Source organism: Nannospalax galili, unplaced genomic scaffold, assembly GCF_000622305.1.
Source record: "Nannospalax galili isolate Female #2095 unplaced genomic scaffold, S.galili_v1.0 scaffold100, whole genome shotgun sequence".
In the NCBI taxonomy this organism is placed as follows: Eukaryota; Metazoa; Chordata; class Mammalia; order Rodentia; family Spalacidae; genus Nannospalax; species Nannospalax galili.
In genome coordinates this window covers 13,916,791-13,928,657 of record NW_008352891.1, presented here as the reverse complement: position 1 = coordinate 13,928,657, position 11,867 = coordinate 13,916,791, and the positions used below count along the sequence as shown (strand labels likewise).

The 11,867-nt window shown below is 45.8% G+C and overlaps 1 protein-coding gene across 1 annotated transcript in view; it reads left to right on the top strand.

The window, feature by feature from the left end:
* Nucleotides 1-11,867, top strand: part of Tpo (thyroid peroxidase) — a 65,544-nt gene that overhangs the window by 6,970 nt on the left and 46,707 nt on the right. Inside the window, exons 2-5 of the mRNA XM_029554565.1 lie at nucleotides 5,846-6,024; nucleotides 6,195-6,286; nucleotides 9,448-9,599; nucleotides 11,699-11,831. Coding sequence (XP_029410425.1) covers nucleotides 5,846-6,024; nucleotides 6,195-6,286; nucleotides 9,448-9,599; nucleotides 11,699-11,831 — 556 coding nt within the window. The remainder of the gene's footprint in view (nucleotides 1-5,845; nucleotides 6,025-6,194; nucleotides 6,287-9,447; nucleotides 9,600-11,698; nucleotides 11,832-11,867) is intronic.

Below are 11,867 nucleotides of genomic sequence, written 5' to 3'. Positions count from 1 at the left end.
AATAAACATTTAAGGACTAGTCATCTGCACACTGAGCTTGAATTTTCATTGTACAGATCTTTGGTGTCTTTTGTCAGATTTATTCCAAGATATTTAAAAATTTTTGCAGCAATTGTGAATGGGAGCATTTCCCTGTATTCTTTCTCTAATTGCTTGTTATTGGTATATAGAAAAGCTACTGATTTTTGTAGATTGTTTAACAACCTGCCACTATACTGAACGTGTTGATCAGTTCTAGGAGTTTTCTGCTGGAATTCTTGGTATCTCTTAGGTATAGTATCATATCATCTGCAAAAAGTGATAGTTTGACCTCTTCTTTTCCAATTAGTACTCCTTTAATTTCCTCCTCCTGTCTTATCACTCTAGCAAGAGGTTCAAGCACTATGTTGAAAAGGAGTGGAGATAGTGGACATCCTTGTCTGGTTCCTGATTTTAATGGGAATGCTTCCAGTTTTTCTCCATTTGGAACGATGTTGGCTGTGGGTTTGATTGTATATAGCTTTAATTATATTGAGGTATGTTCCCTCCAGTCCAGTTCCTTCTAGGACTTTGAACATAAATGCATGCTGAATTTTGTCAGAAGCCTTTTCTCCATCTATTGAGATGACAATGTGGTTTTTGTCTTTGAGTCCATTTATATGATCAATGACATTTATTGACTTGCGTATATTGAACCATCCCTGCATCTGTGGGATAGCGTACTTGATCATGGTGAATGATCTTTTTGATGTGTGTCTGTATACGGTTTGCAAGTATTTTGTTGAGAATTTTTGCATCTATGTTCGTTAAGGATATGGGTCTATAGTTTTCTTTTTTGGTTGCGTCTTTACCTGGTTTGGGTATTAGAGTGATGCTGGCTGTTTGTTTGTTTGTTTGTTTGTTTGTTTGTTTGTTTGTTTGTTTTGAGACGGGCTCTTCTTATAGCCCCAGCTGGCCTAGAACTTGCTATGTAGACCAGGCTGGCCTTGATCTCACAGATCAAGGTGTGTGCTACCATGCCTAGCTTGGATGACAATGATTAAAGTGAAGGGAAACCAAATCACCAAGTGCAGAGCTTTGAAATATGAAACCCTGTCCTGGTAGATTGTGAAGACCCTGGATTCCATGGTGAGAAGTTTGAATGTTATCTGTGGGCATCAGGGTCCTTGTGTTGTAAGGGGAGGCACAGTCCAGGAGGTCTGTGTTTTAAAATTGTCTAGGTGACAGTGGGAGTGAAGGACAGGTGGGATGTGGCAGCCGAAGCTCCTCCTGCCCAGCAAGAGGAAGCCAGCTGTGACGTGCAGAACCTCTGGAGGCAGTAAGCGTGTAAGAGGGAAAGAGACACACCTGCGGCATGCAAGTGAAGTCTTCTACTGCACTTGACTCCAGACCAATAAATATGCAAAGCCATGAAGAGTGGTGGGGACAAAGGAAGTCCAAGTAGAACTCGGATATCTGGGAGAGGATGAGAAAAGAAAGAAAAGCCAGAAAAGACAATGATGCCAGGAAATAATATCTAGAATATGCTGTGCTGTTGGTTCCCAAAACATTGAAATTTACCTTTGCACAAGTTTCTTTTTTTTTTTTTTTTTTTTTTTTTTTTTTTTTTTGTCTTTTTTGAGACAGGGTCTCCTTGTAGCCCCAGTTCTCCTGGAACTCACTATGTAGACCAGGCTGGCCTCGAACTCATAAAGATATGCCTGCCTCTGCCTCCCCAGTGCTGGGATTAAAGGCGTGTAGACCAGGCTGGCCTCGAACTCATAAAGATCTGCCTGCCTCTGCCTCCCCAGTGCTAGGATTAAAGGCAGAGTGATGATTTTCACTGTCAACCCCACTTTGCAAATGAAGTACAGAAGCTCATGTGAACGATTCATGCTTCAACTATTGTTGCCAGCAACTGATAAACAAAGGTCAGTCTCAGACTCTGTTCATGGAAACATAGAGCAAAAGCCCATGGTCCGATCGTAGTTCAAAGTGCCTTGGTTTAAACGACAGTCTAAAGCCCGGTTAGGAATGAGATCAGGCCAGATTAAGGAAGAAGGGATACTGTGGGCCTCATGCTGCTGTCTGAACATTGTGATGTCACCATGACACTACTTGAAGTGTTGATCCAGGATCTCAATTTCCCTGTCATTTTTCCTGAAGTAGAGTGATGATTTTCACTGTCAACCCCACTTTGCAAATGAAGTACAGAAGCTCGTGTGAACGATTCATGCTTCAACTATTGTTTCCAGCAACTGATAAACAAAGGTCAGTCTCAGACTCTGTTCATGGAAACTTAGAGCAAAAGCCCATGGTCCGATCGTAGTTCAAGGTGCCTTGGTTTAAATGACAGTCTAAAGCCCGGTTAAGAATGAGATCAGGCCAGATTAAGGAAGAAGGGATACTGTGGGCCTCATGCTGCTGTCTGAACATTATGATGTCACCATGACACTACCTGAAGTGTTGATCCAAGATCTCAATTTCCCTGTCATTTTTCCTGAAGTGACTGACATCGTACTTGTAAGTATGTGACAGACACAAATGCTAGGTGTATTCTGGCATCACATTAATGTTCAGAAAAAGAAGCTAGGTTTTGTCCTCACAAGCTTACCATTTTATTGAAAGGTGATGAAAAGCTACCACATCGCTAAAGGTACAAATTATCAACGAACCCAACAGTTGCTTATTTATTCCAAATTTCAAGTATTCTAGCTAGAAAATTGTTTATTGTTCCATATTGGCTATAGACAAATGGTTATTTTTTTAACTTGAAGATGAGGAAATGGAGAGATACTCAGCAGTTAAGCGTGCTTGCTGCTCTTCCAGAGGACCAAAGTTTGGTTCCCATATCCAGCACCCATATCAAGCAGCTCACAACCACCTGCAACTTCAGCTTCAGGGGATCTGACACTCTTCTGGACCCTGTAGGCACCAGCGCTCATGTGTACATCCCCCCCCCCCGCCACAACACACACACACATAGACATGTAATTTTTTTTTTAACTTGGATGTGAAAGAAAGAGAAAAAATATTCCCATGAGCTGATAAAACTGATGAGCACCACCTAGGAAGACAGGAAGCTGAGTGATGTCAAGGGAGGGTCCCCAATTGTTAGTTCTTCCATTGTAGGCAATGGGTCCTTGTAAAATGAATGGCTTGATCCATAGACAGGGCTGGTAGCCATTGGAGTGTGTAATGGGGGCACAAAACAGGGAATACTTGTTTTGGAAAGATTTGCTTTTTTGTTACTCTCAAGTAACACTCTCTATCCTATACTTTTTTCCTTAAAAAACACAATACTCATCCCACTCTGAAGAAGGTACTTAGTAGACACTGAGGATACAGATGAAATAAAATCTTACCTAACCCCAGAAGTTCACATCCTTCTGCAAAGAATGGCACCTGGGCAGCATGCCAATTTTGGGAGGGTGCCCCATAGGTAGTCATAAAGTGCTGGGGTTGGTCAGTTAATGGAAAACCAGTACATTTTCACAAAAATAAAATATCTTAGGACTGGGGATGCAGTTCAATGCATAAAGTGCTTGCCATACAAACATGAGGACCTGAGCTCCATCCCCAGAACCCATGTAAAAAAGCCAGGCATGGTGGTGTGGGCTTGTGATCCCATTGCCATGGAGGGGGAGACCAATAGATCCCCGGGGCTCACTGAGCAGCCAGCCTAGCTGAATCAGTTAGTTCCTGGTCAAGTGAGAAAAACTCTGTCTCAAAGAGCAAAGTAGATAGCACCTGAGGATGACACTGGAGGCTGACCTCTGGCTCTCTCCCTCTCTCTCTCTCCCCAAAGTAAAATAAAATAAAATAATAATTGACATATTGTATGCCTCAAAACAAACCCAGTTGCTTTATAGCTAAAAAAGAAAAAGAAATGCTTTCTGCATCACAGTGTCCATGTTATGACATTAATGAACTCATTCTTCCCACTTGGTCACTGCAGTGGCTCATACTATATTGATGCAGCAGTAGGAATGCACAGGGCATGGCCCTTCTGTCACCAAAGAGAGGCAGAAAGGTTCGGTGATCTCACCCTACATGCATGTTAGTAACTTAGCTCTCCAGCATCTGTGGGGTTCCTATCAGACTCTGAACTTTTGACCAGGACAGAGTACCTCCCCACAATCACCGATGCCCACACATGCTGGATTCTGTCTTATGAAAGGAAACAAGTCCTTCTGGAAGGCTTGAGCAAGTGGCTTTCAACTCTGGGAAGGGCATCCAGCTATGTGGAGAGAGTGAGGGTGTTCCAAGGGAAGACATTCCTGCTGTCCCCCAAAGCTGGCCATGCCCCCACATTCTCAAAAGATGGTCTGAAGTGGAGGTGGTCAGTGATTTGTGTCTTACACGATGGGGGAATGCAGCTCAGATCTATGGCAAACAGTCTTCCTGTGACATATTTTCTTCCTGTGCACAACATGGGACCCTGAAAACCTACCAACAGCAACCTCTGGCCTCCACATACATGGCCTGTGTTCCTCTGTCAGCTATGCTAGTGAGAATGATTGCACAGGCAGGAGCCACACTTCACTCACAAAGCCTCCAGTGGGACTTAAATCTACAGGCTCCAGGAAGCAGGATGGGTGAGTGTACAGATTCATCTCAACATTTTTAGCCAGATGTCTCCCTGTTTACAAGGTACCAGGCCATCCTGGCCTCCATTGCCATCCTGACCAGCATCAGGCTGACTGCAGGTGCCATGTGGATATCACCAAACTCTAAGGAAGAGGAATTGGAGACCCAAAGGCAAAGGGACATTTCATAGAATAAAGTCAGAGAAAGCTATCGGATGTTCCTAATTGTCACTCTGAACCCTACAAGATGGATGTGGTGCAGAAGTTCATCATGTGACCATGTGACTTCATTCTGGAAATATGGGGTTTGAGGCTAATGATAGGAATTAGGAGACACATTCCTGGCCTCTGAGCAGAGAGTCTGAGAATATCCATGATCTTTGCCGGGAAAAAGAGGAACAAAGTGACACCACAGGCTTACAGCTGGGATAAAGGCACTGCTGAAAGCATGGAAGAGCCCATCACTTTCAGTAGTGGGGGGCACTCTTGGCAGCCTTGGACAAGGGGAGTTATCCAGTACAGTTGGAGGTGGGGAGAGGTGGCAGACCAATTCACAAACCTTAAAGAGTTTCAGGGTGTCAACCCTAGCGCAGGACTTAACAGCTGATGACAGAGCTCACAACTGCACCATCTGGGGAGGGACATGGGGATCAGGCTGTAGCAATACCACGGCAGCTTCACCTGTGCTAGGCAGCCTGTGTTTCTGCAGCAGGAAGTGGAGCCAGCTCAGGAGGCTGGCAGGTGTGGGTAGGGCCTACTATCAGTCCTGGCTAGGCCACCTGGGCCAGGCATGCTGGTAGGAAGTAGCTCCCAGGCCCCCTGTACAGGGGACAAGTGAGACTCAACAGCCTCTTCTGGACCTAGTATATGTGAAGCCACCAACCCCACTGCCTTTTCGGTCTAAGAGACCCCAGTAGAACAAGAAGGGCCTCCTTGCCTCAGACTCTCACTCTCATGTCTACAAAGCAAACTCTATATCCAGGTGACTCATATCTCCTCCTCTCTCTTCCCTTTTCCCCTCCACCAGAGTGTGACTAGAGTACTTTTTCTCCTTTTCCCTGCCAGGAGGTAGTGGGTCTGGAGAAATCACAATCTCTAAACAAGCACAGAGTGCTGAGGTCACATTCAGTCCATCAAGGCCCTCACCCCAGAGCTACAGATCTGTTCTGCTCCTGTTCAGCATACAGAGACCACTTCTAATTCACAGTTGCCCATAGGCTCCAGGATGTACTCAGCCTGGGTCACCTGTGCTAAGACCTGTGACATCATCCCAGTCTGCTGACACTGAAACTTCCCAGGTTCTGTCTGGCAGCAGACTGAGAAGCAAAGGGCAAATAATGACTTAATGAAGACGCCACTATTGGGCAGCACTCTCCACTTGTCAGAGACCCAGGGGACTGAGAAGGACATAAATCTGATACATGGCTCTCCTCAGTTCCTCATAAAGAATGCTGAGCAAGCAAAATGTTCCCAAAATGTGAGTGCAAAATCAATATCCTTCTACAAATAAGAACATGCACCTATAATTTAATACCCCCCCACGCTCCACAGCCAAAGTGTTAATGAGCCCTGCAAGATGGCTGGAGACCTGGAGCGTTATTGGAAGGTGGACATGCATTTGGAACTGCCTGTCCTTCACCTTCCTAGGGACTGCAGCAGCTGGGGATCACCCCAGCTGACTGGGCAACTGACACAAACACCTCACCAGGCCTTCAAGACCTGAGCATGGGGCAGGCTGGGTGTGGAAGGAGGATAGACCAGGAAGATCAGTCCTCTGTAAAGGTTGTGTGATGGTTAAGAGACTCCAGAGGCAGAAGTGGACATTGGTCCATGGCACTGACCACTGTCATTAGCAAGCTGTGAAGACTAGAACGCCCAGCACCAGGACAGGGTGCCTCTAGTGGATGTCTGCTTCAGAGCAAGGCAGAGTACTGATGTCACCAATCGGCTGGCTGAGTGTTCTTTTGTTCTGTCCAGTTGGAAATCCTGGACAAGGAAGAAGCTCTTCAAATGATGGTCTCCAGAGCTTTCATTCCCCGCAGTGTTTGTCAGCAATGAGTGGCAGCAGTAGGCATGGGAAGCAGAGGAAGGGGCGCCCTCTAGTGTCACAGGCCCTGTGAGCCTTGGTATTGGGACCCTTAGCCCTACAAGTGTTATGGTACCCCTGAGGCCTGGAGTATAGGACCTCTGGCCCTTGGCAGAGACCAGCTCTCAGCCTGGAGTCTGTGACCCTTGACCCTGAGGGTTCCACAGTCCTCTGAGAATCTTCCAGTGACCAGGCCTTCAGGTTCTCTTCTCTGGCTCCTTCCAGCTTTTGGTCCATCAGTCTCAGCTCCTCACTCTCTCTCATCATCTTCATTTTTCCTTTCTGCTTCCCCTTTCCCTTCATTCTGTTCCACTATTTCCTCAGCTCTTGGGCAGCTGGCTGCCTGACCCTTCCCTCAATTTGGTCAATCACAGCCTTGCCCAAGGCAACAGCAGGATGTTGTTCAAATGACTGGTGTAGGCATCAGAGTAGTCTGTCCGGCTGTTAGAGTGACAGTCCTTTTCCTCAAGACAACCAGGACAGCAAAGGAGAGTTCATCAGCTGCTAATTAGGTAAATTACCGTGCACCCAACATCTTTGCTTGTTTACAGGAAATGAATTTACAGTGCTTACAATCTAAACTTTAAAATATCATGTTTTTTTCTTGTTGGCAACATCCTCTGTTCAGATAAATTTTACAAAATTATCTCTGTCTTGGGGGCCATGCTCCTGCCCACCACATAACATCTCAGGAACCTCCCGCCAGCTACTGCTGTGACAATGACAACCATGTATGAACCAAGGTCTCCTGCCCTCTGCCAGTGCCCCCGAAGCTTTGGTCAGTGCATGTACTAGCTTGCAAGCTGAGTAACCTATCTTCTCAAGGCTCAGGACTTCTCAAGGTGGTTTTTTTTTTTTTTTTTTTTTTGGTCTTTTTTGAGACAGGGTCTCCCTGTAGCCCCAGCTGTCCTGGAACTCACTATTTGGCCCAGGCCAGCCTTGAACCCACAGAGATCTGCCTGCCTCTGCTTCCCGAGTGCTGGGATTAAAGGCGTGCGCCACCACACCTGGGTTCTCCCAAGGTCTTTTGCAAACATGCAGGCAGGTCAGTTCGAGGCCAGCCTGGTCTACATAGTGAGTTCCAGAACAGCTGGGGCTACGAGACCTGCCTCAAAAAGATGAAAAAAAAAAAAAAAACCAAGTATTTTATGTTACATTTACTGACATGGGCATTGGTGAGCATGGTTGCTTATTTCCACTGTCTATGATATGTGTTTTTGTTTCTTAATATTGATGTCAGCCCTCACTGAATGTCTGCCTCACCAAAGCTACTCAACTTTTCAGTGAGTTAAGTAGGCTAATTTCCTCATCTATAAAATGGCCATAATAGTAGTATTTCTCTCCTAAGGCTTTTAAGTTTTATTTTTAATCTATATTTTGACGTGTCATATGTTGCTTGGATGTACATATAGATACAGAAATGATTACAGCAAGCAAACACTGTCCGTCACTCAGCAGTAATTGCTTTGCTCTGTGATAAGAGCAGGTGGCCTCTCTAAGCAAGTTTCAGGTACAGTATGACAGAACTGCACTGGAGCACCTGAAACATGACTTTTGCTCAGAAAAACAGTGCACATTCTAAGTGGTTAATAATAAATGGCAATATAAACATCCACTTAGTCACAGTTATCAGCGCAGCCAGAAACAGTAATTAGGTTGTTTTCCCCAAAGTCACAGTGATGTGAACCTGGGTCCATATGTGTCAAGTTATAGTCGGAAAGAGGCATCCAGGCCATGTTCAAAGCTCTACCTTCAGACATTTAGACAGCTGAGAAGGCTGATTTAGTGGTTCTGTCCTCCCTACTCCACTCCCCTGAGTGACTACCTGGCCAGCTGTCTATTGGCAAGTGCCTGGAGACCTGAGCAGTCAGCTGAGGTTACTCTGTGTCATCCCTGGTCAGGTGGGCTCAGAGTTCAGAGTCCACTCTGCAGGTGGGCAGCGTAGGCTCCAGGCTCCCAGAGAATAGCAGCATTGTTGCAAAGTCACTATGTCTTGCATGTCTGGGGCTCCCAGGACTCAAATGCTAGTGATCAGGTGAGCCTTGAACTCCTGACTTGGGTCTTGTCAGAGTTGCTACTGAGGATACAGAAGGGTCGGTACCTATGTGAGAGGACAAGGACATCCCACAAGAGAAGACAGTCCAGTTGGGGAGGCAAACTCCACAGGAGAAGGGAGGCAGAGCTACAAGAGAGGGGAGCCCAGCAGGGAAGGTAGGGTCAGCCCTATTTGGGCATCTGATGCTGCAGCCTCTGATCATCGCTGCATAGGATTGGGAAGGGCTAAGTTTCATCTGAGGCACTCATAGCCATAGTTCCTGTTGTCTCTGACACCCAGACAGGAGCATCGTGCCATCTCCCATCTCATCCCTGGGGTATGGTTTCTAACTGGATTTTGACAAGAACTATTAAGAGAATCAAGCAAATGCAGATATGGGAGTTCTGTAAAGGGCAAGTACTGAGCATTTTCTTCATCACTCACTATTAAAAGGCTGGAAGTCAACTTCAGGTGTTTTGTTTTGTTTTGTTTTGTTTTGTTGTTATTGTTTTATCAAGACTCATATACCTTGTGTTTTGAGACAGGCTCTCTCACTAGGACTGGTGCTCACCAATTAGGCCCTGGCACTCTGCCTGTCTCCACAACACCCTCCCAACCCCCGAACCCCGCTGCGGCACTGAGATTACAGGAGCGTATCACTTTGTCCAGATTTGTGCATGGGCTCTGAGAATCAAACCTGAGTACTCATGCTTGTGCAGCTAGTTACCAACTGCGCTATGTCCCCAGCTCCACTCAGTTCCTATCTCCTTGTGCCACAGAAACCTCAAGAAAAGAGAAGTCTCTTCCCCAACCCAGCTTCTGTCTTTGGCCAAGCTTCCTGAGCCCACCAGCCGGGCTGTTTCGCAAGCAGCAGAAATCATGGAAACATCAATACAAACCATGAAATGTGAAAAATTACAGCTCCCCACCGGTAAGCACCCCCATATGCTCTGCACCCGCAGGAGCGCCCCTGGGCACAGTGATCTTGTTCAGGGGGCTGCTGCCTATAGGGTACTGTTTTGTTGTGTGGTAACACCAACCATGGTATCATAGGACAAAAGCAACACCTCTCTAAACTGTCTAATCATATTTGGAGATTCAGCTGTTTTTAAGATATAGAAAAATTTGGGAATTTTCCTGTAGCTTTCCTACCTAGTGAAACTTGGGGAACATGGAGGAAACGTTCATGGGTCGGGGCCTGTCACAGCAAGCAGAAGACTAGACAGGAGATTTAGCTTCAGTTTGTAGCCAGAGCCTTCTGACTTGTCAGTTGCCCAAGGGCTGGGGCAGCCATATGGGCACCTCAGAACTGAGCTGGGCTTATAGTCTCAGCTGCTCACATGGTGGCTGCAGCAGAGCCCGTTTGAAGGAAGCACACACTGGCTCAGATGAAAGCCTCTGTGGATGTGAGATGCTGAGGCAACAGTGACCGTGGTCCAGAGATGCTTCAGGATTCCTACAGCGCAGCACTAGAAAACAAAGCTGCTTCTAACAAACTTGGTGAGATTTCTTTTCAGTGCAGCCCCATGAAGTTACTTGGTCTCTGGGTTATTCCTCCTAATAGGTTAATCTAGTGCTGATTTGCCTAACAAGATGAACTCATTTTAAGCCAGAATTTACCACAATTCTCGGGTCTACACTGAACAGTTAAGTTCCCTTGATTTTATAGCAAACAAAAAGGGCATTCGAAAAAGGATTTGCTTCAGACCACGTGGTTGGAAGACATTTCTAAGGACTTTAGCGTCTGTCCTGTGGTGACAGAACCTTGGACAGTGGTAGATGTGATGGTAGGATGACCAATCCTGAGGGTGGAGGCCTACTGGCTCTTGCTTCCGTGTCACAAGGCCCCTCTTCCCAGGACAATGAGAGAAGATTGATACGTTGGTCCAGGTAGCAATGTGGATCATAGAACACACTAAAGAATATTTCAAGTTGTTTCCACTATAGATGCAGCCACTCCAGAACATTTAGGATTTGAGGAAAATAAAAAGATCCAAGTAGACGTCCTGCAAGTCCTTCATGAGCAAAGTAAAAGTGTACTGGTGAAGGTGCCTCTCTTTCCAAGCTGTTTCTGAACAGCTGGTTGTTGACTAACAAAGGTTCAGTCACATGATTCTCTTTGTAGGCCTTTATTTACTATGCTTTAGTATGTATAGAACACACAGCCCTTCCTTAGCTAAAAGCAAAGGGCTTCAGTTCCCTCCCTGTCTCCCCAGGCTGAGTGGGAATACTCAGTGTTGGGGTGTTTGTCTGTTTCTCCCCTATTTGAGAATGGAATGCATTCTTGAAGGAAATTTTTAATAAATACCTTGATTTCATTAGTGTATAGTCATCAAAGTTTTATAGTGATATCATCAAAGCTTTAGATAGGCCAGGTAAGCTGCCTTGGCTGGGCAATGCCCAGCAGCAAAGCAGCCCTCACCTTGATTTGTCGAATAATATAAACAGTGACAGATTTGGGAATAAAAACAATAAATAAAAACAGAAGAGGCTGCGTTCAGAGACTCTAGAGAAATTTATAAGAAGGGGGCCAAAAATCGATGAGGGGAAAAATGAAGGCTTTTGTAGAGAAGTGAACGCCATTAGCAGACTTGGCCATGGCAGGTTTTTATGGACGAAATGCACATTCTGTCTTCACAGTCTCCTGAAGCATTGGGTCTTTGTGAAACAGGAACGTCTTGCTATGCAGATATGTTGGGTTGGCTCATCCTGCGAGACAGTTGACAAGTCCAAGAAGTGGCCTGCTGGCTTCTCTCTCTGGAGCCTCGTGGCTCTTAGGTTGATTTTCTGAAACATCGCAAAATAAAAATTAAACAAAGTCCCCACATTCCTACCAATGAGGATGTTCAAGGGGATAAATGAAGGGAACACATAACTAAAAGGGAGAAGGCAGGATTTCGCAGAACAGTGACTGAGGCCACACAGAACCCCCTGACTTAGACACTAATGCTGTGATTAAGCCCACATTGGAAAAGCTACTTTATCAGGCAGATTGATGTTACAAACAGTCTGGTCGTTGTTTGTGTGCAGATGCCCTTTCAGCAGACCTCCTGGGCACAATTGCCAACCTTTCAGGATGCCTGCCTTTCATGCTGCCACCAAAATGCCCAGACACCTGCTTGGCAAATAAATACCGACTCATCACGGGGGCTTGCAACAACAGGTACTGTGCGCAGACATCTCTCTACCCCTCATAGGC